Below are 24,507 nucleotides of genomic sequence, written 5' to 3' on the forward strand. Positions count from 1 at the left end.
TAATTCCTATCCGCTGGCATTTTGGGGGAAAGATGGAGATGAAGCAACCGGACTCCAGACTGGAAGGCAGCTGGAGCTGTGCCCCAGCCACGGCCAGGCTGGGAGAGCCAGACGCCCCGCTGTGATTCACAGGGTTTCAGGTGCCCAACGGCAGCCACTAGAACCAGGGCTCGCTAGGAACACGGAGACATTCTGCTTCCTGTACAAGCAGCCAGCAGCCACTCGCTTGCCCGGCTTCTTGGGAGGTTAGGCTCCTGCCTCAGGAGACCTGTGCTCTCCCCCTGAACCCGAGGCCCCGCCCCTGGGCTATTTACTGCCCACGCCGCAGACACAGCACCCTGAGATGCCCCCTCCACGGCCCGCCTGTTCCTCCTTATTCCCTAAGCTCACCCTCTCGGAACTGGTCCCTAAGATCAGGGACCAGAAGGCCGTAAAAGAGGGGGTCATCAGGGAGGACTTTGAAAAGGGCTTGGCGAGCGCTTTTCTCCCGGGTCCAGGTAGGGGGTGTGGAGTGCTGGTCACTGAACCCACTCAGGGGGATCGCTATGTCTAAAGGGGCCAGAAGGGAGCCATCAGAATGCCGGGGTTGGGGGAGGGCATGAGAACAGGTGGGGGAAACAGAGAATAGGATCTAAATGATGGAAAGCAGGGAGGAGAAGGCAGCAGCGCATGAGACAAGCGTGGCCTTGTGGCCAAATCCAGGAAGATCTGTCCTGAGTCTTGGGGGAGGGGACGGAACAAAAACAGAGTAGGTTTTTAAGGGTCTGGGTAAACACACACAAGACTAAACCCAGAAACGTCTTCCAGAGAACCCTCACCGCTGATGACACACGTGCAGACACACGTGCAGGGATCTAATGATACGTCCTTAGCATTTTACAGAATAAGCCACTTCTCACACCAACCCTGGGAGGGAGCTACCATCATTCCTCCCACTTTACAAGTGAGGAAACAGGCTCGGAGCTTTCAGTGCCTTGTCTTGGCCCACATGAAGACGGTACACTGATGCCTCATCTCCAGGCCGTGATGAAGGTAGATGAGACAAGTGATGTGGAATCAGGAAACAGGCCAGAGCTGGAGATCGGCAGGAAAACATGAGCTCACGGGTTTGGGGAGACAGGTGCCAGCACCTTCACAGCGTGAGCAGAGGAAGGTCACCTGAGCACATACCTTGTAGCCCAATATGAGCCCATTCTGGTCCTGTTCGGGCACCGAAGCCCACGTCAGTAAAATCTGGGTGGAGCTGACGGCCTCGGCTGACACATTTTCGGGGGCGGCTGAAGGAACTGCAGAGAATGAGTTAAATAGATTGGCACCCAAAGTCTAAAGGCTTCTACAAATAAAGGTCTAATTTTTACCCACATAATCAAGTTGTCCTTGAGACAGCAATGTATTCTGAACATTTCGCAGTGATCAGATTAAACCTGCAGTGATCAGATTAAACCTGCACAGAAATGTAAATCTCTTTAATATTAGCAACAAATTCCATAAATCCTGGGTATTTAGGAGCTCAGTTTTACCTGAGTCCACCAGCAAGAAAATAAGCTTCGTCTGATTCTTATATTAACTTGTGAGAACTGTGACTTTCATCTTAGATGGAAATCCTCACTTTCAGACACCAGTTTACTGACATCTCTAAACGGGGCACTTTGTGGGGGGCAGGTGGGTGGAGAGGGGAGGAGGTGAGGTTCTGATCTGCACCAAGGGGAGGGGAGGGGAGGGGAGGGGAGGGGAGGGGAGGGCAGGGCAGGGGAGGGGAGGGGAGGGAGGGGAGGGGAGGGCAGGGCAGGGGAGGGGAGGGCAGGGCAGGGGAGGGGAGGGCAGGGGAGGGGAGGGGAGGGCAGGGCAGGGGAGGGAAGGGAGGGGAGGGGAGGGGAGGGGAGGGGAGGTTTACCAAGTACACATCCCTGTGTGGGGGTAACAGGCACCAAGAAAAGGGCAGCTCTCAGCACCCCCCAGAGCCTCCACGGTCAAAAAGGAGAACACGTCAAGTTCACGAATCTCATGGGTACATAACACATGATGGGGCTTTGGCATCTTCTCAGTCACCCCTCAGTACTGCCCTGTGGGCTGGTTCACTCATTCATTCATTCACTCACTGATTCATTCACTTGCTCATCCATCCATTTGCTCACTCATCAATTCACTCATTCATTCATTCCCTCACTGATTCATTCACTTGCTCACTCATCCATCCATTTGCTCACTCATCCATTCACTCACTGATTCATTCACTTGCTCACTCATCCATCCATTCGCTCACTCATCCATTCACTCATCCATCCATTTGCTCACTCACGCATAAGTACTTCCTCCTCATGGCACAGCCACTGTGAAGGTGACTTTGTTAGTCAGTTAGTCTGAATCCGGAAAGTAACGTGTGTTTGCACGACGACAGTGCTCCCAACCTATGATTCCTAGAGTTCCTACACTGAAGTGATTTGGTCTTTGTTATGGATTGAATTGTGTCCCCTCAAGTTCCTGTGCTGGAGTCCTGACCCCACGACCCAGAATGTGACCTTATTTGGAAACAGGGTCGTTGCAGACGTAATTAATAACATGTCGTCACACGGGGGTAGTGTAGGTCCTAATCCAATAGGACTGGTGTCCGTATGAGAAGAAACAGATGTGCACGTGGGGAGAACCCCCTGGCAGGACCGGGCTTGCGCTGCCACAGCCCAGGAGCTTCTGGAAGCTGGGGGCTGGCTGTGACAGACCCTCCCGGCCCCTCCAGAGGGGGAGTACGGCTCTGCTGACACCTCGCTCTCCATCTTCTGGCCTCCAGAACTACGAGAGAATATATTTCTGTTGTTTGAAACCACCAGTTTGGGTCCTTTGTTACCGCAGCCCCAGGAAATGAACACAGGCTTTAAGAAAAAATGCCAGGATTCATGCTGGGCCTGGAAGAGGTGCTGCTCCGTTGTCTGCAAGCTTGACCTGGTCGTTCCCACAACTGGCAGGTCTGGGATGGAGAGAAGAGGAGGCCCAGCAACAGGTTGCCACCTCACAGGGCGAGCTTCTGGGGGACACTGAACCTGGGCTCGACCACCTCTGTCCTGGGAGGGCTGCCAGCCCCAGGAAAGGGCGACTTCCCTGGCTTGATGCCCAGGAGGCAGTGGCCCCCCTCCCCTTGTCCACTTGCTACACTGACTGACTGTCCTCAGAGCTCAGGCACCAGACCGGCTGCCAGTGCGGGGTTGGCCGACGCGCCCACAAAACAGAGATGCCACTGTTGGTGCCTGTTAGTCCCAAGCACAGGGGCCCTCCTGACATTTCTGGAGGGAGAAGATGCCAGTCAGCCCACCGGGTCGATAAAAACTTTTTCTTCCCAAATATGTCAGTTGAGAGTCATTCATTCCGTTATTCAGTCATTCAACAAAATAATATTAATTATTAGAGCAGATAAGTGTCACAGGAAAAGAATCTTCATGGTTTCCGGTTAACTCAGCCCCCTGAAGGGGAGTATGCCTGCCACACATGCCACCCTGTGTCCCCCTGCCTCTGGCGGTGGCTCCCATGGCGCCACCTGTGCTCTCTGTGCCCTGGGGGCTCCCACCGGGTGTCGTAACTTCCGAGGCAGTTACCAGGACATTGTTTACACCCATGCTTATTTTATAAAAAATCGAGTGATAAGCTGGCACCTGGAATCAACTGTGAATTAAAGGAGTCATTATCATTCAAAGAGAAGGTAAGCCTACCATTTATCTGACTTGGTTTTCTGACTTTATTTAGAATCAGGTGAGAGCAGAAAATATCCTCTATGCCCAAGATGCTAGTGCTATGTTCTAAACTCCCGTCCCTGTCTGTGAAGAGAGAAGCCATTGTCATAGCAACACAAATGGTCAACCTCTCAATCCTTAACTGTTTCCTTTGGGCTAATCTTTGAAACCGTAAGTGCCCAATTCTCACTGTAGATCTACAAATAATAGCTGATTTTCTAAGATGCAGTGACATGTGCATCCATTTACTGGCAGGCCATCCACATCTCCAGAGAATGAGGGCAACCCCGTGATCACAGCAACTCAGCCCTGGCGCCTAGAACACAGCTGGTTTCCTAACGAGAAGACAGGCAGAGAAAATCGCAGTGTTCAGGATGAACATTTCAGCTGATTCGAGTCCCACCAGGATAAACTCTGCCATCTAATTACAAAGTATTTATGTTTTTAAGATTTGAAAAAAAAATCTTATTCATTACCTAACTTGAAGGAGATTCAACTTCTTTCCCAACCTGAAATCTTGAGTTTTGAGACCGTCCTAGAATCTCCCCTTTCATTAAAAACAATACCATTTAAAATGCGTTTTTCCTTCAGTTGTTCTCTCTCCTCTACAGGGTTTCTCACTCCTCAGCTCACAGCTACTCCTCACGTAGTCTCTTTGATTTTTAGGGCCTCATTTACCCTGATAATATATCATAATATATCATAAGGTGTCATGAAACCAGCTCGATCGCATTTCAAAACGGGAAACCTCATTTAAATGTGGTTCAAGATGTTCTGCTCGGTGCCTCCATCACTGGCTTTCAGCACGTCTGCGCACCGTGCTGTTTCTAAGCACCGATGGACGGCTATCTTCACTGAGGTGATGCTGGGTTCCAGAGGTGGGTCTGCAGTTCTCCTCTCCTCCTCAGCTCTCTCCGACCCCTCCCCGTCCCCATCAGCGGTGGTGGCAGCACTCTGCCAGTGGGCCCGTGTAGCCCCTTCACGCTCTTCGCCAAATGCTGAGCGGTGATTGGCAGGACCAGTCCGCTGAAGGGGCTGATTTCTCTGCTGGGGAGGCCACCTGTCCAACCTCGGCAGCACCAGGGAAGACATGACATCAAAGCTGCCACAGCTGGGAGGGGCTTGTGGGTCAGAGGTGAGAAGCTTCCTGCAGCAGAAGGTTCTGCAAGCTCCATTTGGAGGTGGGGGTACTGAACCCCTCCAGGACCAGCCCCAGATGGAGGGGCCAACATGACAGCACCAGTTTCCCTAGAGGAGAGAACAGCCAGCCCATGAGGGGTCCCAAGGAGCCCACTCTTCTGGTATTAAAAATATCTGAAATCTGAACCACCCATATCTTGAAATGAAGATCAATAACCCTATTATCAAGTTGTAATGGAAACACCTGTTGAACCAAAACTGTTCTCTTCTTCTCCAAGAGATACGTGTTGAACCAAAATTTCTCACTGAACAAACATTCAGTTGAAAACGAAAGATAATTTTCTGCAAGCCATAACCCTCAAAAGAAGAAAGAACGGGATAGCTGGCAAAGCAAAGTGTAAGCTGTAGGAACAATTCTCACTCGAGATCGGAGGCTTTCTCAGCAAGTGAACTATGAGCACGGCCACCGTCAGCTCCGCTGGTCTCTGCACACGGCCCTCTTCCGGCCGCACGTACACACATTCGCCAACCGAGACAAAAGCGAGCCCACAGTGCTTTTCCGGGTGCAAAATCTATACCTCAGACCACGACACTGCTCAGCAAAGTCTCTTCAGAGTCTGCGTAAGAGACGATCCAAGATTGTCTGAGGAGAGCAGAGGTAGAAGAAAACACTGGAGTGAGTTCACACATAGAGTGATGCCCTCTGACCACTGTAAAGATGGCTGTTCAGCAGCTGGAAAGATTTTTACAAAAATATAGTCTCAGTGCAGCAATTTTGCCACTGGTTTACTTGGTTCTTTGAAAACTTACCCCAAAATATTATTTTCTGTTTTTAATGACACTTTCTTCATCTTTACATAACATTTAGTTTGTTGTTTTCTGAACAATATCCTTGAAAAGTGTAGCTAGGTGTACAGTTTGAGGTTGACAGTTATTTTCTTTCAGCTCCTTCAAGATTATGATTCCATTGTCCTCTGGCCTCTCTTGTTCTTGAGAAGTTGGCTTCAAATGGTCTTTGTAGGTAAGATGCCTTTGCTCCAGATGTTTTTAAGATTGCTCTTTGGCTTTTGTATTTGCAGTTGTAGTGAAGTGCATTTTGGTGCAGATTTATTTTTATTTATTCTGTTCAGGATTCATGTCTTCAGTCTGATACATAATGTCTTATATCAGTTCTGGAATTTCTCAGCCATAATCTCCACATATTTCCTCCCTCTCATTTCCTTCCCCTTTCTCTTCTGAGTCTTATTAAGTGTATGTTGGACCTTCTCATTCTATTCTTTATGTCTTTTAACCTCTCTATCATACTTTCAATCATGATGTCTTTGCACTGTATTTTGAGGTTTTTTTTTTTACTCATTTCCAGCTTCCAGTTTGGTAATTCCCTCTTTATCAGTGTCTAACCTACTTTTTACCTCAATCAGAGTGGTTTATTCAATGACTGTGTTTTATTTGTTTTTCCTAAAAAAAAAAAAAACTGTTTAAAATGGTATTTTAATCTCTACTTAAAGTTTTCACGCTTTCCTTTAATAATTAAAGACTTTAATATTTATTTCCAGTTTTATTGAGATATGATTTGTATATAACATTGTGTAAGACTGAGGTGTACAACATACAACATGTTGCACATTTTAATCTCATATACTGCAAGATGATTACCACCATAGCACTTGCTAATGCCTCCATTAGGTCACATAATTACTGTTTATTTTTCTTTTTTGTGGTGACAATGTTTAAGATCTACTCTCTTAGGGACTCTCTGTCTCTCTCTCTTTTTCTTTTTGAATTATAACTGACATACAGTATTATACTGGTTCCAGTTGTACAACACAGTGATTCAGTTCTTAACAACTTTCTATAATCACTATGCTGTACATAAGGTTACTCAGAACTTATTCATCTTCCTACTGAAAGTCTTTAATAATTTTAAATGTACTTATTACATTTTGAGGTGTCCAGCGTGGAAACAGCTGCTGGGAGGAGCTGGCTTCCCCTGGCTGCCCTCCCGTCCCACACGGGCTTCCAGGGTGACCTCTCAGCTTTTGTACCTGTGGAGCCTTGAGAAGACAGGACACGCCCTGGGCTCAGGAAGCCTCCGAGGAAACAGCTAAGTCACGATGGAGCTAGTTCACCGTCTCAGACTTTCCACCTTCTTCTCACCCCTCGTTGGGCGGAGGTCAGGAAGGTATTGAACAGCGCCCCCCCGCCCCTCCCCCCCACCGGATACATCAAGCACTGGGAGAGCGTCACGGGGTAAGGGGATGGTGAGAGGAGCAGAGACGTTCTTCCTTTTCAGGAGAAAACCTCACTATTTCCGACTAGTGGAAAGAGCTGGCCTGTGCGTCCTTAAAGAGTGTTAGCAACACTCTTTTCTGTGTTTCTACAAACTCGAACCAGGCCAGTAAGGGTCCTGCAAACCACTGTTGACCACAAAGCCTAGAAGATGAGCATTCTGTAGAGAGACCACTGAAAGTTTTCCTTTCCTTCCTGACCATGAGCGGTACCCCGAGCCCGGCGGACGTGAGCGGAGGATGTGTGCCACTTCTGGGCAGGTGTTAAGACACAGGTGCGCCCACCCTTTGCTCATTCTTCCCCTCTGGCAGCTGCATGCAGATGACAGTTAATTTACAGGACAGCAGAGCCTGGGTCCTTGAATCACCTCATGGACGAGAGCCACCCAACAACAAGAACACCCATCTTAGGCTGTAATGAGAGAGAAATAAACTACCATTGTGCTAAAGCAATCGAACTTTTGAGGGTCTATTTTCTAGCGCAGGGGAGACTCAACATATCACACGCATGACTTTATCAGGAGGAGGTCCCGAACACCTTTCATTATAAAGATCTCCTTAGAGTCTCTGTACACTCCTACTTTTCATCATTGGTGGTGAGAATTACCCCTAATTAAAAAGATAATAATGCGAGTCTAGCCCCTGGTAGAATTCATCATCAATTTCAAAGCAGCGTCATGGGCTCTAATGCAGTTGGACCTAATTACTCAGGAAAGTGCCAACACAGACATGGCAGCATGGCAGGGGATTGGGGGTCGAGCCAGCGACATGCCAGTGACACTGCGGACGCTCAGCTCGGTCTCCAGGGAGACACGGGGAGGGCCCGGCCAGCCCTCGTCTCACCTGACTCCCGTGTCCGGCCCCGGACGGCCTCGCTCCAGGGCCCGGCCCCGATGGCGTTGAAGGCCTGCATCTGCAGCTCGTACTCTGTCCATTCCTCCAGCCCCTCGACCGTGAGCTCCCTCTCCAGCCGGTCGCTGATGACTTGGGCCAGCGCAGTGGACGGGAGGTCGGGGCGCCAGCACGTAACTCTGTAGCCCACGGACTCGGGGTTCCCATTGTACTGTGAGTCGGGCAGCGGCTGGAAGTGGACAACAGTCCGTGGTGAGCCAAGGTCTCGGAGCCGCCCCCCGCGAGGGTCCCCATGCACAGGCCTGTCTTAGGGGGCCAAGTCCACGGAAAAGATATTCTGGGGTGAATAGTCTTAGGACCTTTATTCTACTTTCCCCTGGAACTTTTCTTCTGTTAATTAAATGAAGTCCTGTCAGTATCTTTGGCTGGACATAATTTCTTTTAATACATTTCAGCTTAATTTTGTGGGGAAATGTTCTGATTCAATATCAACCTGGCTCTCTTACAAATACTGAGTATTGGTTCCGTGTCATCCTGGCTTAAGGACTTAACAGGTTCAGCCTGTAGGGCCATCGGCTTTCCTCCCCAAAGAATATTCCTCAGTTCCAAGAAGCCAGTGAGTCATGCTACTAATTAATAAGACAGCCGGGGCTGGTCTGAGATCCAACACCGACTGTAAAATGCAATACTTCCTGGTTTAATGATGAGATTAGTTTTGACCAGGACAAGGCAAGAGTAGGAAATGACTAAGCTCTGGGCTCCCACGCAGCCCCCCCGCCTCCCAACTCACCACCCAGCGGAGCCGCAGGCTGGTCTCGCTTGCGGTTCGGACGGTGACGCTGGTGGGGGCCACGTCCGGGGGGGCCTGCAGGGTCTGGATGACCCGGGAGGACTGACTGAAGGGGCTGGCACCGACGACGTTCTCCTGCCTCATTCGGAACCTGGAAGCAAAGCCGACGACCGGAGTTACTCTGCACAAGAGGTTATGTGGAAGGATGGAAACCTGCCCACAACTTCCAGGTGTATGGGGTGGGCGGGGGCAGATACGTGTCTGCCCGTGTCACAGAGGCCATTGCTCAAGGCCGCGCTCTTTCCACCTGGTTTCATTAAAAATGTGAATTACATATATGGCCTCTTTCCCTAAAAGCCTCCACAGAATGGTAAATGCACCGCAATTCAGCAATTTCCCGTTCCAAGGGAAGCATGACTGGATGGGTTACGTGGCCAGGATCTGTGCCATCAGATGCCCTTGGCTGGTTCAAGTTTAGGGCGAGACCAGGGGATTAGAGCTCAAGTAGCTCTTTAACGGAAGTGGAATGTCAGAATGTCGCTACCGGGTGACAGCTTTGAAATTCCAGCGTCTCTTAATGACCAAGGGTGCCCTGCAACCCATTCTCTGTTGGTTCAGGAGAGGAGCAACGGCCCCAGAATCCACACCCTGTGAATCTCACCCCATCGTTGACTTGCCTTTTTCCTTATCTATAAAACCAGGGTGGAACTAGATGTTCTTTAAAGTCGATGTTAATGTTCTCAGTTTTTATCTCTTCTTTATTAATATGTACAACTATGTGAATTGAACTTATACACCAGAAAAATACCCTAAGTAGACACACATATTAATTATAGGGGCTTCCTAAATTTATGTGATTTTAAGACAGGGACACTGATCTCTAATCATGCTTTCTGATCTTTGAAATAACTATACAGCTTATACTAATTTCATATGGCAAGTCTTGCATCCCAACAGGTCATTTTATGCTGAATGTTTTTCTCTAAAAACAAGTGTATCTTGATTCATCTGCTCTAATCTTAGGAAGGATGTTAAAATGAATGTAAGTTAAACAGCATCTCTCATTAGGTTTTTTTAAAAAAAACCCTAAGTTTGGTATTGTACTGAGAAAGTGTTCTTTGCAAAGATGTAATTTCACCTTTTACTCCCTGAATTAGTCATTCTTAGTCTTTTGTTCCCCGATCTTACGAAATGTATCCATCCTGGCAGAACAGTGACTTTATCAAACTCAGCATCTGGTGATGACTGGAAATTCCACCTCCTTCAGTGACCTTATGGGAAGTAACGATGTCTCTAAGAGCCCATGATCACCCTACCCTTTGTTTAGGCCAAGGATTTACTGCCTGGAGATGTTTCAGGATCAAGAAGCGAAGGTTAAATGGCACATTAAGTGCTTGATTTGTGCTAGTCCTGGGCGGGGAGGGGGAGGCAGAGGGTATTCTGAGGACGTCTGCTTTGTGTACACAGAGGTCGTGGAGTTTTGTAAAGAAAAGCACCACATCTCCAACCATGTGGGTCTTGGCTACTAAGCCTAATATGCCAGCCATGCTGCCGGCTGCCTGGCCAGCGACGTTGGTGGCAGGGACGTGGCTGACCTCGCATCGGGTACCATCTTCCTGGAATAACACTCGACCGTGTCTCGTGCCCCGAAAGGTTCAATTTACTGTTATGGCCACCTGGAAGTGTCTCGCTTACCCTCATGCAGCTAGGTTTCACTACCGCAGACAGGGGCCACCTGTGGGGGGTGCCCCCTTCCTCGTGTGGGGTTCATGGCCTGCCGCTCTCACCTGTAATGAGTGTAGGGCGTGAGGTTAGGGATCTCCAGCGTCTGGGCGTCAGGCTCATTCTCCTCCTCGTAGAGGGTGACCCACTCCTCCTCGTCGCCGATGGCTCCAACCTGGGGAAGGGAGGTCTTGGGACCGGCTGGACGACACAGGGCAGAGGCTGCCGTTCATGTACATGCGGCCGCCCAGTGTCCCCCACAAGTGGGGCGAGTTGAGTCCTGTATGTGCACACCCCCAACGTGTGCCTCTGAGACGTGGGCTCCTCTGTCCCTGCCACTGGGTCTGGGGGGTTTCAGTCACCAGCTCACAGTCAGGACCTGGGCACAACTGCTCGAGCGCTCTGAGACGGCAGGTGCAGGAGAGGACCTGGCCATCGGGTCCTTCATTCCTGCTGAGGGGATAACTCGTCAGAGAAGACCTGCCCAGGACCCCACGGGACCTGGGTGGCCGGGTGTCCTCACCGAGGGTTCAGAGCCGTTTCCACTGCAGCGGAGCAGGGGGCTCTGCCTCTCCCGCCCCCACCCTGACCCCTTCTGCACAAACACGCACCAAAGACACCGCCGCTGGCCGGGACACTGGAGGCCCTTCCGCAGGGGACTCGCCGCTGCCCTGGGAACCGGCTGAGGTGGTAAAGACCCGCCTCGGGGCACGGCTGACCCCCTTCCACGTGGGGCGCCCTGCCTGCCCTCTGGCCCTGCCCAGTGATCCGCCTCCTGCTGATTTCATTCCCGTCCGTGAACCTCCCGTCCAGTCGGCTGCCCTGGAGGTATTTTCACGTGGCTCTGACCCTTCCAGGACCACCCAGCCTGCCCCCGAGCCACACCTCTCGTGATTCTCGCCACCTCCTGAGGCAGCTTCTAATTCTGCCTGCCCCAGCCTCTCCGTCCCACTCACGCCGCCCTGCAGAGCCCCGGGGCCTGTCCCAGCGAGAGAACAACGGGGGACGCGAGTCACCACCAGCCAGGGAAGCCTCTGAGTTCTCTGCAGGTCCCTGCATCCCTGTCCCAGGCAGGCTGGCAGGTGGTCATGGGAGGGCGGCGCGAGAATTCAAACGACCTTGGTAAACCGGAGAAACGGACGCGGAGGACGAGAGGGGGACGGGAAACACGGGGCCGGGCGGCATGAGTCCCCAAGAAACTGAACGCAAAACTCCAAATACCCTTGACTAAACACGTGAAAATGGCTTGGCAGCTCCTCAGAAACCTAGAATCACCACATGACCCGGCAGCTTCGCCGCTGCGTCTCCACCCAGAAGAAGTGCAAACTGGTTCTCTCACAAGTCCTTGGACACACACGTTCACGGCCGCTCTGCTCACAGCAGCCAAGGGAAGCAGCAGCATGAGCGGCCGTCAAGGGATGATGGAGAAGCAAACCGCGGTGCAGACACAGGATGGCACTACTCAGCCCAGGAAAGGAGGGGGGCACTGACACCCGCTACAGCGTGGGCGGGCCTTGAAAGCGTGGTGCTGAGAGAGAGGCCAGACCCCAAAGGCCACGTATTGTATGATTCCATTTCCTGAAATAGGCAGAATAGGTAAACCCATAGACACAGAATGCAGACTGGTGGGCGCCAGGGGCTGGGGGAGGTGGGGAAGGGGAGTGGCAGCCTGACGGGCACGGGGGGTGGGGGGAGCCCGGGAAAGGTTTCAGAACTAGACGGAGGTGGTGGGTGCATGTTGCAGAGGCGCCAACTCGTGAACCGTACACGCTAACACGGTTCACTTTATGTTTATCAGGATTTCACCTCGGTTAGAAAGCATCAAAATAAAATATGGGGTGACCAGCCAAAAACATATGGCAGGAGGTCCGAGCGGGTAATGAGCCCGGGAGTCAGCAGAGCAGCGAGCCGTTGAAGTGACATCAGGAAGAGGCGGCCCGAGTCCAGGGCCCTGCACCGAGGGGGCCAGCTCTCCGCGTCCTCAGCGCGGGACCCCACAGAAGGGGCTGCGGGTTGGCTGTGGGGCTTTTGCTCTGACGAGGGTAACCTACAAGTGTAGGGCAGGGACACCCGAGGTCACAACCCCCGCCCCCAGCAGTGCTCTGGCTCCTTTTTAAAAGACCTGGATTTGAAGGGAGGCCACATTCTGGGGGCTCAGGTAGGTGCCACACGGCTCCGCGGACCCCACCTGCCACTCTCCCTGCGGGCCCAGCCGTCATGACCTCATGGCATCATATAGTCCCAGACGCCCGAACCTCCGCAAAACGCACCCAGGCCTCTGCTCCTTCTCCACGCAGCCGGCAAGCTCCTCCGGGTCTGGGCAGCACCAGGCCCTTGGGGAGCCTCCATGAACGGGACCCCCTCGCCCCCCACTATCCCGCCCCCCCACCCCGGCCGCCAGAAGGCGATGTTCTAGTTCTGTGCTGTGCCGGCACCTTCCACGTGCCCCAGTGCAGGGCTGATCACGCCCAGTTCTCACGCAAACACACAGCGCGTGTCGAAGGTTTACGTTGCTCACGGACGAGGGAACCAGCAGGTGCGAAGGTGGTTCAGAGGAGAGCACCCGAGGCGGAGTCTGAGTCAGCGCAAGGAAGGAGGCCGCAAGGAGACAGCGACACGAGACGTGAAACCGGTTAGAAGGGCAGCACAGCGGCAACCTGTGGGTCTGCGGCTTCTACAGGCTTGCGCCTCACTTTACAGGGTCTGGGCCAAACCCTAACAGTAAGTCAAACACAGTCAGTCAGACTCCTTAAGGCAGAGGAGCCTTAGGCAGACTTATTCAGCAAGGCTCTAGCTCTGGCTGACGCCTGCAACCTCCGGCCCGCGGGCCAAACCCGGCCCACCTCCTGCTTCGTAAATAAAGTTTCACTGGCACACGGCCTCGCTCACCGGTTTGTGTACGGCCGGCCCCACGTTCATGCTCTCACAGTGCAGTCGCGAAGCTGCAGCAGAGACCCGCTGGCCCCCAAACCTACGTGCTTACCACACGACCCACCCTGCCCGCGTCCCGCCACAGGGCACGCGGTGTGTCCTCCGCCTCCTCCCGAGGCGTCTTCCACGCTTGTTGTCACTTGTCCCACGAGTCCCCAAGGTGGGTTCAGGGTCTGACTCGCCACTGAAGCCCCAGCACCTCCCCCAGGGTCCAGCCCAGACTCGGGGCCCGACCCGTTGGTTTAATACACGAATGAACACACAGACAAACACGTGTGTGACTTCCAAGGCAGTATTGCAAACGGGCTGCCTGGCACTGAGCTCCAGAAACAAATTACTACTGAAAACATGATTGTAGTTCTAGACCTCGGCGGCGGCGGGGGTTACATTTCTATAATAAAAGGTTTACATTTGGATCTAAAGAGACAGGATCCTTCTCAGTGAGGAAGAGGAGTCCTCTGATCTCTGCTGGGCTCCTCGGGGCTCTCTGGTTGGATTTCAAGACCATCACCACGACGGACTTTCTAGAAGCAAGCGGCCGCTCCCTAACGATGCGCTGGGCAGAGAGCGTGGCAGGATTCTTTAAAGATAAAACAAACCAGAGCTCCGTGGGGAGGCTGGGATTTTAACACATTTTTTTCCTTCTCTTTCTTTTAAAGCTAAGCAACAGCACTTCACAATACTTATTACAAGAGCAGAAATGCCACACATTTCAAATGTCACTCAGCGGGGGGTGGACATTAGGACCCACCCGGGAGCCCGCTGTCCTCTGCTAAAGCCCAGGGGAGGCTGCCCCCTGCCCACCTCCACGGCAGGGCTCTGGGCCGCTGCTCCCACGGCCGGCCTGCACTTGGCGCCTTCGGACACGCCTGCTCTTTTAATTCCTGGGGTCCCAGACCCCGCCAGCCTTGCCAAGTGGTTTCTCCATCGGGGCCCGAGTTGCCACGGCCGCCGTTGCCACGCTGAGCTCAGCAGCCGGAGGCCGGGGATCAGTGGGCACTCAGAGGCCAGGCGTTAGCCTCGTGCCCAAGGTAACTGCAAGCGGAGAGGAAGCGTGCGGCCCCGCAGCGGCGCAGGGAGAGGCGCAGCAGGCCGGGGAGGGCGGGAGGCAGCAGCTCGCCTTTCATCCAGAGCTAAGGAGGGGGGAAAAGATGCTCCGAGAATCCACCCTACGGAAACCTGCCAAACCCTGGTGTCAGCAGGAAAACCCGCCTGCCGAGCAACCTGCACGGCTCCCGAGTCCCCTCGGGTTCCGAGCCGTGTCCCCACGCCTGAGCCAGTGGAGCTTCCCAGGGAGCCCCGGACACATGGGGCCACGAGGGGACTCAGGGTGGACAGGGCTGGGGGCCGGTTCCCGAAGGGTCCGGACAGCCTGCGACCCTCATGAGCCGGCGGGGGCGGGGTGGGGCGCCCCTGGCACTGACTGGCGTCAGCTCGTGAGGAGGCTTCCTGCTCCGGAACAGCCGGAAGCCGGATCCCCGCCCTCCCTGCTCCTCCTCAGCACCTTGCCAGTTGCTTATTCATTTACTTTTTAACTATTTAACACTCCTCTTATCTTCAGAAGCAGGAGGATGTGAAATGACCATTTGGTCTCTCTCTGCTGCTCTCCTGGGTCTGTGACCCTGGGTACTCCTGGTCCCCTCTGGCTTTCCAGCCACCTGTCCTCTGCTTCCTCCTTTGCCCGCAGTGACCCCTAAACGACGTCTCTCCCGGGTCTGTCCCGGCCCCTCCTTTCTCCCCTCGACAGTGTTCTCCTTCCTCCTGGCATTTGGGGCCCCTCCATGAGGACGTCTCAGACCCCGGCGCGGCCTTGGTGCCTCCTGACTGCCAGCAGGACATTCCTGCTTCCAGCCCCTGAGCCAGGGCCTCACCCCCGACGCCCGCTCCCCCTCCCTCCCCCTGCCCGATGCTGGGAGGCCCCTCGGCCTCTCTACCTTCCCTTGATTTCACTGATGGGACCCCAGTTTAGAAGCTCCTGACCGGTCGCTTGAACTAGTTGGATAGTCAAGCTCAGTGACTTAAAAGAAAAGAATGACATCTCTTGGAAAAGCCTCTCTTCCTTAAAACAGACCAAAGGTTCAGGGCTGCCGGCTAGCCTGCCCTCGGGTCCAGTTGTGGCCGCTGGCCTAGCGAGTCCGCTTCCCTGATGAGCAGCTAGAAAGTCACAGGTCAAATGGAGCCCCCGGCTGTGGATCTCGGGAAGGACTCCCTTCCCCATCGGTCACCCTACACAGCCCAGCCCACCATGCCCACAACACACAGGCCTCCGGAATTTCTGGGCCTCACCTGCTGCGGCCATAAGTGAGAGACCGGGTCATCATCCAGTTCAGATGGCACACAGCTTTACCCACCGGCCTAGGCTCCACTGAACGGCCCTCACTGTCCGCAGACTCGAGGTCGACCCCCCAGTCTTACCTCCTCCCACGCGCCCCTGGGTTTTTGCCACCTTATTCACATCCCCCCTGAAATATCCTTCTAGGAACCAGTTTTTCCATAAAGTCCTCCCCCACCCAAGAAGAGGCTTCTCCTGGAAGCCACCTGTGGACGCACGACTGTCCCTGCACTGGGGGCCCCTGGGGGCCTGCCTTCCTCGAGTCTGTGGGCCCACTGTGCCTGGCCCAAGCCCCGCACCCAAGAGCTGCTCCACGACGCCGGCGGCTCAGGGCCGGTCTCGGCACCCTGCCCACCCTCCAGCCGCGGTCTCCCAGTCCTACCACGGGACCCCAGACCCCCGGCCCCTGCTCACCTCGAAAGCGAAGCTGGCCTCCTCCGTGTCTGTCACAAATGCTGGGGGCACGGCATTTGTGTCTGTCCCTTCTCTCCCGTCAGACACGAACCCTCTCAAGGACAAACAGGACTGCCCACGCCTTCCTGCACCCCGTGGCGGGATTTCGTGCCACTTTCTAAGATCCTGCAGTGCCGGCGAGGATTGGGCCCCATCACTCACGGAGTGGGGTGTGCGTGGAGGGTCAGGAAAGGGACTGGAACACCAGAACCGGCCCGACACATGCTCGTGTGATGCGGGGACCTGGCCTTGGGGCTCTGAAGTGAAGGCCCGTCGGGAGACTCTGCTGGGGTGAAGCATGGGGAGTGCCGGGACATCCTGGCACATGCTCAGAGACCAGGAGATGCAGGTTGTCGCTGACGTTTTCAGACAGAAACAAACTCCACCCTCAGTAAAGGCGCTGCAGGCTGCTCACACCGGCTCCTGCCTCCCCTCCGGTCTCGGCTCCCATCACCACCTGCTCACACGAGGCCCGGCCACGCAGCTGCTCAGCCCTCACCGCGCCTGTATCAACCACAGTTCTAGCTTCTGTATTTCATGCCCTGACATCCGGGGCCTGGCTGACCCAGCTGGGACTGCCCCCCCTCCCAGGGCAGCCGGGTCCTAGAGATAGCAAACAACTCACCCGTGAGCACACCTTTCCAGTGCAAACCAACCAACCCAGAGCCCTCACCCCACCCCTTCCTCCATGGGGCTCCCACACTCCGGACCACTGTCTCCCTGCCCTCATCACCCAGAGCAGGTACCAGACAACCAGGGAAGGGCCCTGTGCCCCACAGCCCGCTGGAATGATCCAGACTAGCCAGTCCTCAGCCTGCCCACCTGCTTTGTCCACTCCTTCCACGGAAACTGCAGTGAAGTCTCTGGTCCACACTGCCCCCCTCTGCCTCCTGGAAGACCCTGGTGCTTCCTTGTGTGGCCCTGCCTGGCATCATGTGCTCCCTCCTCTCGGGATCTGTGAGTAATAAATGATCTTTTCAGGGAGTTGTCTCCTGATCCATTGGCCTCACTCTACCTGAATAGAAATGAAATTCACATTTTAAAACAGCAGGTGCCATGCCTTTCACTCTGCTATTCTCTCTGCTTGGAATGTCCTGCTCCCCATCAAAATACTATGCAGCCTTCAAGGCCCAACTTAAAGTTCACCTCCTACATGGAGCCCTCCTTGATTACCCTATTCTGTTACCCATTTTCTTTCTGATACTGTCTTGGCAACACCTTTTATAACAATTCTCACAAGCCTCATTTTTATTGATTATTACATTACATCTCAATCGTTCCTCCCACATTTCCCCCCAAATTGTGAGTTTCTGGAGGTGGGGACTAAAAGTTTTCCATCTTTGTAATCTAGTATGTACCATGAATCCTGAAACCTATACGACAGTAGATGCTTAATAAATGTTTGCTGGATGAATGTATGACTAAATGAAACAAGTATAAAACCTAATGACCGGAAAAATGAAACATACAGGCAAATCTAAAATTCCAACAAGAGAATTAGGATGGAAGAATTTGAGTGGTCCTCAAAAAGAACAGGAAAATATTACTCTCGTAAAATTTAATTTAGTTTGACAGTTGTGATTTATATGTGCATTGACCTCTATTTCTTGAAAATGACATTTGTAGTAAAACGCGTCCCTCGGTTGTACTTGAGTTGTCACTTACACTGCAGTATTTTCTTCTGCAGTATTTTCTTCTGTGTTATTTTTAAAAGTCCCATAATAGGACCTAAAAGGATCTGACAGACTAATGAACAAAAAAGCCACTTCAAACCATTCATCTTGTACAGATTTCCTATGCAAGTTGAGAAATAAAAGAGAAAAGTCATCGTAAGGGTGTTATTATGGACAATCAAGCAAACAATAAACATTCTGAAATATCCAGGTGTATATTTCACTGTCACCTATCCCCTCAGTACCTAAGCGCTCAGGCAGAGGCATTACACCAGAACAGAGCTGAAGCCCGTCTCGGCAGATTTACCCAGATGGCTGGGCCATTGCTGAAGGAGCCATCAGAGAAGTGACAGCCCTCTTATGCATCCGTGACAGACTGTTCAGAAAAAATGTCACTCTTTTTCTTCCTATTATGAAAAAGAAATTCAACCACAGTCAAGGCTTATTACAATTGAAATGCTGACAGACACTTACTAAAAGGGCCACAAACAGCCCTAATATCCACCCATAATGAGGGAAGGAGGAGAGATAATTAGCAATCAGAAATCCCCAACTCCAGACCTCGAAGTGATGAGATAAAAAGCACCTGGCCTGCGACCCTGCCAGAGATGGAGCACACCGTCAGAGGTAGAAGATACATAAACAAAGGATGGAAAGTCTCTACTGGGAAAGGGGACCAGGGACGGCTGGCTGCGGGATGGTTTTGGTTCCGTGTGACTAAGCTCTCCCGCCAGCAGCTGGATGCCCAGCTGGCTTCTGGCTGCACGAGCTGCTCCTCCCGAGCTGCCCCCACACTGCCCCCACCGGGGACACGGCCCACCTTGGTCCTGACCGGAGACCCGCATGGAACCCCAGCACCTCCTGTGCTGAGCACCAGCGGGTCGCTGACCTTGGCGGGCCCAGCCTGGGGCTGGTGTCCTGAGCGCCAGCAGGTCGCTGACCTTGGCGGGCCCAGCCTGGGGCTGGTGTGCTGAGCGCCAGCAGATCGCTGACCTTGGCGGGCCCAGCCTGGGGCTGGTGTCCTGAGCGCCAGCAGGTCGCTGACCTTGGCGGGCCCAGCCTGGGGCTGGTGTCCTGAGCGCCAGCAGGTCGCTGACCTTGGCGGGCCCAGCCTGGGGCTGGTGTCCTGAGCGCCAGCAGGTCGCTGACCTTGGCGGGCCCAGCCTGGGGCTGGTGTGCTGAGCGCCAGCAGATCGCTGACCTTGGCGGGCCCAGCCTGGGGCTGGTGTCCTGAGCGCCAGCAGGTCGCTGACCTTGGCGGGCCCAGCCTGGGGCTGGTGTCCTGAGCGCCAGCAGGTCGCTGACCTTGGCGGGCCCAGCCTGGGGCTGGTGTGCTGAGCGCCAGCAGGTCGCTGACCTTGGCGGGCCCAGCCTGGGGCTGGTGTCCTGAGCGCCAGCAGGTCGCTGACCTTGGCGGGCCCAGCCTGGGGTGGGCCTGGAGGTCGGCTTGACTCTGCAGTATTTCCCTGAGCTGAACCCTGCGCTGTCTCCACAGGCCTGTCCCAGGAATACTTCCAGTGCAAGGACAGTCCTTCCTCAGAGCCACAGCTACTCAAGCAGCTCTCTTTGAGTCCAGACATTTGCCTTGACTTCAATATTTTTATTACGTGCTGTGTTTATTAAGTGCTTAATAAGTGTGAGTCCGGCGCTGAGGCTCTCAAGGCGTTGTTCCTCTCGCAACGTTCTCCCAAGGGAGCGAGGCCAGGAGAGGCCGCAGGACTCGTTCTGTGTGCCAGGTCCCCGCCCCTGTGCCCTTGGCAGCCTCGTGCTGAGGACGGCTCCTCCCTGGTGTGCCCGGTTTCCGCTCTGGCACCGTCTTCGCTGGTCAGCCTGTCCCTCCCCCGCCTTCCTGGGGCCACGCACTTCCCGGCAGGTCCCAGTGGGTCCCATCCTGCGAACAGCCAGGCCCAGCTGAGGACAGAACACTGGATGATCCCGGGCAGAGCCGGGCAACCTTATTCCGGGGAACCTCCGATCTTCCTAAGTCTCGATGTTTCCCAACTCGCTATTTAACATTTTCATGGACTGTTAAAGAGAAAAAAACCCCTGGGAACGCACACACAGCCAAGTGGACCGCTGAGAGCAACATTTGAGAGAGCTGCTCCCCCGACGTGGGCACCTCCCGCCCTCGTTCTAAAGGAGGGTCGTGAACGGAGCTTCCCCGGAGGCCCGCGGCTGTCGGCTTCTCCCTCACTTGCCGTGAGGTTCCAGTGCCCTGTTTCTTCCGTGAGGCCCTCTTGCCTCCGCGCTGGAGACGGGGGCACCCAGAGGTCAGCTCAGGGCTGGAACCCCCCGGCCCTCGGCACGTGGGGAGCAGGTGCAGGCGTGGATGGAGCAGGTGAGGCCTCGGAGGGGCAGGAAGGGCTCCCAGCCCGGAACCCCCAGGCAGCGCGCTGGCTGCAAGCCCAGCAGCCTGGGCCTCAACCGTGACCAAAGGAAGTGGACACACACCTGCCAGGACCATGTTTTCCCGAGAACTCAGCGCCAGGAGAGATTTACTGGGAGAGGCCTGGACCAGGGGCTGATGGGGAAACACGGGGCCCCATACACCCCGAAAGCTTTCTCTCGGGGGAGCACATCAGCAAAAAGAAAAGGAAGCAAGGCCCGGCCTTCCACTCTTCAGCCCCTGATCCGGTCCCTTGGGGGGACGTGTACTTGGGAGACAGAGCGTCACTCCACCCCGCACCCCACGTTCTCCGCGGAAGGTGTGTCTCCAAATGCCACCGCCGCAGACACTGCTGGGCCACCTCGGGCATCTGTGAGCGCCTCGCCCGCGGCTCCTGGGCACTGGCCGGCCACCTCCGCGGCTCTGCAGTTACCTAGAGACCAGCGCTCAGCAGCCCGTGCTGCGTGTTATTAGCCCATAACACTCCCTGAAACAGTGCCTGTTAAGAAAATGGCTACTATTATGCACAAATAAGCACTAAATGGGCTTTTTCTTTTTTCATTCCATTTTCGGATGGAACCAGTTTTATCTGCACCCAAGTGCTACCACCGGCATCTTCATTACAGAAAACCTTGCTCAGAGCAGCCCTTGGAGAAGCCCGGGTGCTATCTTGGCTATTAGACACAGCCAACAGCTGCGAACGGCGGGGCTCCCAGACGCACCGGGCCGGCAAGCAGGAGCGAAGGAAAACACGGCACACCTGCGATCTCCCCTTTTACGGCACGTCATGAAAGTGTGGGAGGAGAGGTTTTGCTCACTCTACAGTCAAAGGTCACTAATTAAGCAAAGCATTACGGAACCAGAAATACCCGTAAAAGCCGCTGTTTAAAATTTTAACCCACATCTGAGCATCAGCTTATCACAGGGCCTTTCAAGGGGCCCCTCCAATGATGAGGGTCTTTGATTCCATAATCCACTGACGACAACTGCAGGAACACAGCCTCCTCAGCGCACTTCAACAAACGGTCAGGATTCAAGGGAAACTTTTCTGCAAAGACGTGGATCAGAGGGGAGGAAAGCAAACGCCGTCCCGCCACAGAACGTTTCGGCAGGAGCCCAATCCTCGCTCGCGGGGGCCGCTCAGCTGTCCCCTGCCCTGGCTAACTGTCGAGGTCCCTGGGGATGGGGCTCAGATGTCACCCCCTTCGTGGGCCTCTACGGCCACCTGAAGGACTCCGTCCCCCCTTCCTCAGCGCCCGCCAGCACCCCGAGCAAACCTCTATAATCACCTCCCCACTTTCTACGTGATTAATCGCTAAGCGGCCGACTTCCTGCCGGCCTGGGTGCCCCCGAGCCACTCCCCCGAGGATCCCAGCCCGCGGCCAGGCACGGGGCAGGAGGCCACAACCACTTCTTGGGCGAGACGCTGGGTGAGCGAACGCTGGGACCGCACTGCAGCACAGAGCGCCTGCCTGGGCGTGGCTTGCATCCATGTGAAGGGAATCAGGTGTGGAATATTCCAGAAGACGTCACCTATGCCAGTCACGGTCTCTAGGGCCCCATCGTGTTGAGTCTAGGAAGGTTGGAGCCTGTCTGGACCAGCAATGTGCCATGACACCCTCAGAGAAGTAGCGGTGGTGCACTGAGGCTTCCTGGGGGACGACATGACATGGACATGGCCTCCCACTGCCCTGAGGGGCTGACGCGCTTCTCAGAGGAGATTTTACTTGTAAAGTACCTCGTGCCTACAGAACGCAGAGCCATGCACATCTTAGATACATACATATAACCAAATGTTCTAGTGCTCCGGCAGCCTGCAGGACAGGTGCCATCATTCCTGTTCTACAGCTGAAGGACCTGAATGGGAGGGGCAGACCTGGGGTTCAAGGTCCGGTCTTTCTGGCCCCAAAGCCTGCGCTATCTCTGTGTCACTGACAGTGTCGTTCTTCGTACCACATGTCCTCAGGGACCTTGTCCGTGGCCCCTCCTGGGGGTGAGTCAGAGGGCGATGCATGGAACGTGATGAAGGCCAGGAGGGTGGCACAAGGAAAGATCTCTCTCAGAGGCCACAGGTCTGTTCTCTACCTGGACGGGGCCACGTGTGTTTTAGGAGATGATGGGGGCGGGTCGGAGTATGTTCTGCCTTGAGTCTGCAGATAACTGAACACTGGCCTAGCAATGAAGTGCCTTTCAAGGCCTTTAAAGAGATGCCCATTCATTGATCTTTGAATGGACACCCTGCTGTAATACGCCTTCGAGGTCAGCAGGAACCGCTCACAGATAAAAGCAGGATCCGTTTGCCCCAGAATGGATACTCATGCTAACCTTTGCCACATCATCGTGATATTTCCTTGGGATAACTTGGTATATGATTGAAAACCAGTTCCAGCGAGTCTGACCGAGAGAATGGATTAGTACAACATAAACCAGGTAGCAGTCTGTCGGTGGAGTCAGGGCAGAGGATGGAGGAAAGGGGCACCTCGTCCACGTGGCAGGAGGAGTCGTTACAGGGGCCGCGCGCGTGTCAGCTCTGGCTCGGGATCGGCTCGGGCCCCTACCCGCCGAGTGACGAAATGCTCGACACATCCTCTAGTCTCCTCTTGGCCAGGAAACGTCTGTAACCCTCACCCCTGGGGTTTGGAACTAAGCTGCTTTTTATAGATGAACATTTACTCTCCAGGAATATTGAAACACAAATGGTTCAAATAACAAGTTTCAGGAGAAAAAAATTACCTTTTTGGTTTTGAAGTTCCAACTGTCTGCACCACTACCAGAATTTTTAGACTTGCTGAGTTAACGTTAAAATATTTTAGAAAGACTATTTTAAAGGGACTTCCAGTTCTGGAGATATGGCAGACTAGCTAACCCGAAAAGCCTCCGACCCCAAAGCCAGAGCAGAGCTGGACAGAGTGTAACAGACGCATAACAGATGCATGGCTGGGCGCATGGGGAAGCAAGGTCCACACCTGGAGGCCAACAGAGTGGGAAGTGAAGCCGCAGCCAAACTCGCCGTGAAATCTAAGCAAGCACTGACTATAAGAAAAGATGGTAATCGTCATTGTAGCCTTTGCGGATATAGGAAACAAGGCAGAAGTGAATACTGGACACAGTAACAAGTATGACTTGGAATTAAGGAATTTTAGAATCCTGTGCCACTGGGAGGAAGATAGAGATAATGATTAACTTTAGATTTTGATAACTTAAGTTTGCAATTTAAAAGTTTTAGGGCAGCCTTCATCCTTCCTTCCAGAAGCTCAAGGCAAAGGAGCTTAGTCAGGACCTGTGCAAAGAAGGTGTCCACTCAGCTCAAAGGACTGGCCACATATGGGGGATTCAGCAAGTAAGTAAACAGAATGAGGATACTGGGAGCAAAGCAGGGCTAGTATAAATGTGGAAAGGGGGTAGCCTGAGTACATGGATGGTACTGAATTGTACTTGGAGGTGCTGGTGTCAACTAATGCTTCTCAGTGTATGCAGACAGATATAGAGACAGACCTGGATGCAGACCCACATGCACGTGAGCTCGTGTGTCTCCTAGCTCTGTGCACTGAGAGGGCCTGGGAGCAATGACACCCTAGGAGCAAGGAGCACATCTAGTGCCCAGATCTTGGTTTCTAAATACCACTCTCCACTGAAAGGATCCAAGTTTCCTTGGAGAATGGCTGGGAAGGAAAGTAAAAGAATAAGATAACCAAGAACATCTTGTGCCAGAAAGTAAGGAGGTACTCCCAGTAACTGGAACATGTGCAAAGAACACAGATGCTGGCTGGAGGGCCTCCCACTGGTCAATGTAGGAAAGTTTGGTCATCAACATAAATAATGACAGCAATGGATTGCAATCTGTTACATAAAATAGGAATCCATGAGTCCACACTGATATAAACAAATAAATGAATAAATAAGTGAGAAGAGAAGGCTCTTTTGTTTTTTAACAATAAAAGTCCAATCAATAAATGTAGAAGAAATGATTGAATTAGAAAGGTCACAAGTGGGTGCCTCATTATACTACTTAATTCTGGCAAAACATAATCGGTGAATGACAAACTAGGGATGTGAGTGGAAAGGAGAATGAGATTTTCACATAATCTTGAAGTATCTCCCCACAAAATACTTATTCATCGTGAAAGGGAGAAAAGTAACTTTACAGTGGACAAAACCTGGTGGACTCCATTTTAATCGAGTGAGCAAAATTAACTCCACCGAAGATGGGGCATTTCGATA

The 24,507-nt window shown here is 53.4% G+C and overlaps 1 protein-coding gene across 1 annotated transcript in view; it reads right to left on the bottom strand.

The window, feature by feature from the left end:
* SDK1 (sidekick cell adhesion molecule 1) overlaps positions 1–24,507 on the bottom strand; it is an 824,383-nt gene that overhangs the window by 104,164 nt on the left and 695,712 nt on the right. Inside the window, exons 25-28 of the mRNA XM_036826800.1 lie at positions 10,577–10,686; positions 8,790–8,940; positions 7,991–8,228; positions 1,171–1,286 (exon numbers count right to left, since the gene is read on the bottom strand). Of these exons, the coding sequence (XP_036682695.1) occupies positions 1,171–1,286; positions 7,991–8,228; positions 8,790–8,940; positions 10,577–10,686 (615 nt within the window). The remainder of the gene's footprint in view (positions 1–1,170; positions 1,287–7,990; positions 8,229–8,789; positions 8,941–10,576; positions 10,687–24,507) is intronic.

This window comes from Balaenoptera musculus, chromosome 15 (assembly GCF_009873245.2).
Source record: "Balaenoptera musculus isolate JJ_BM4_2016_0621 chromosome 15, mBalMus1.pri.v3, whole genome shotgun sequence".
NCBI lineage: Eukaryota > Metazoa > Chordata > Mammalia > Artiodactyla > Balaenopteridae > Balaenoptera > Balaenoptera musculus.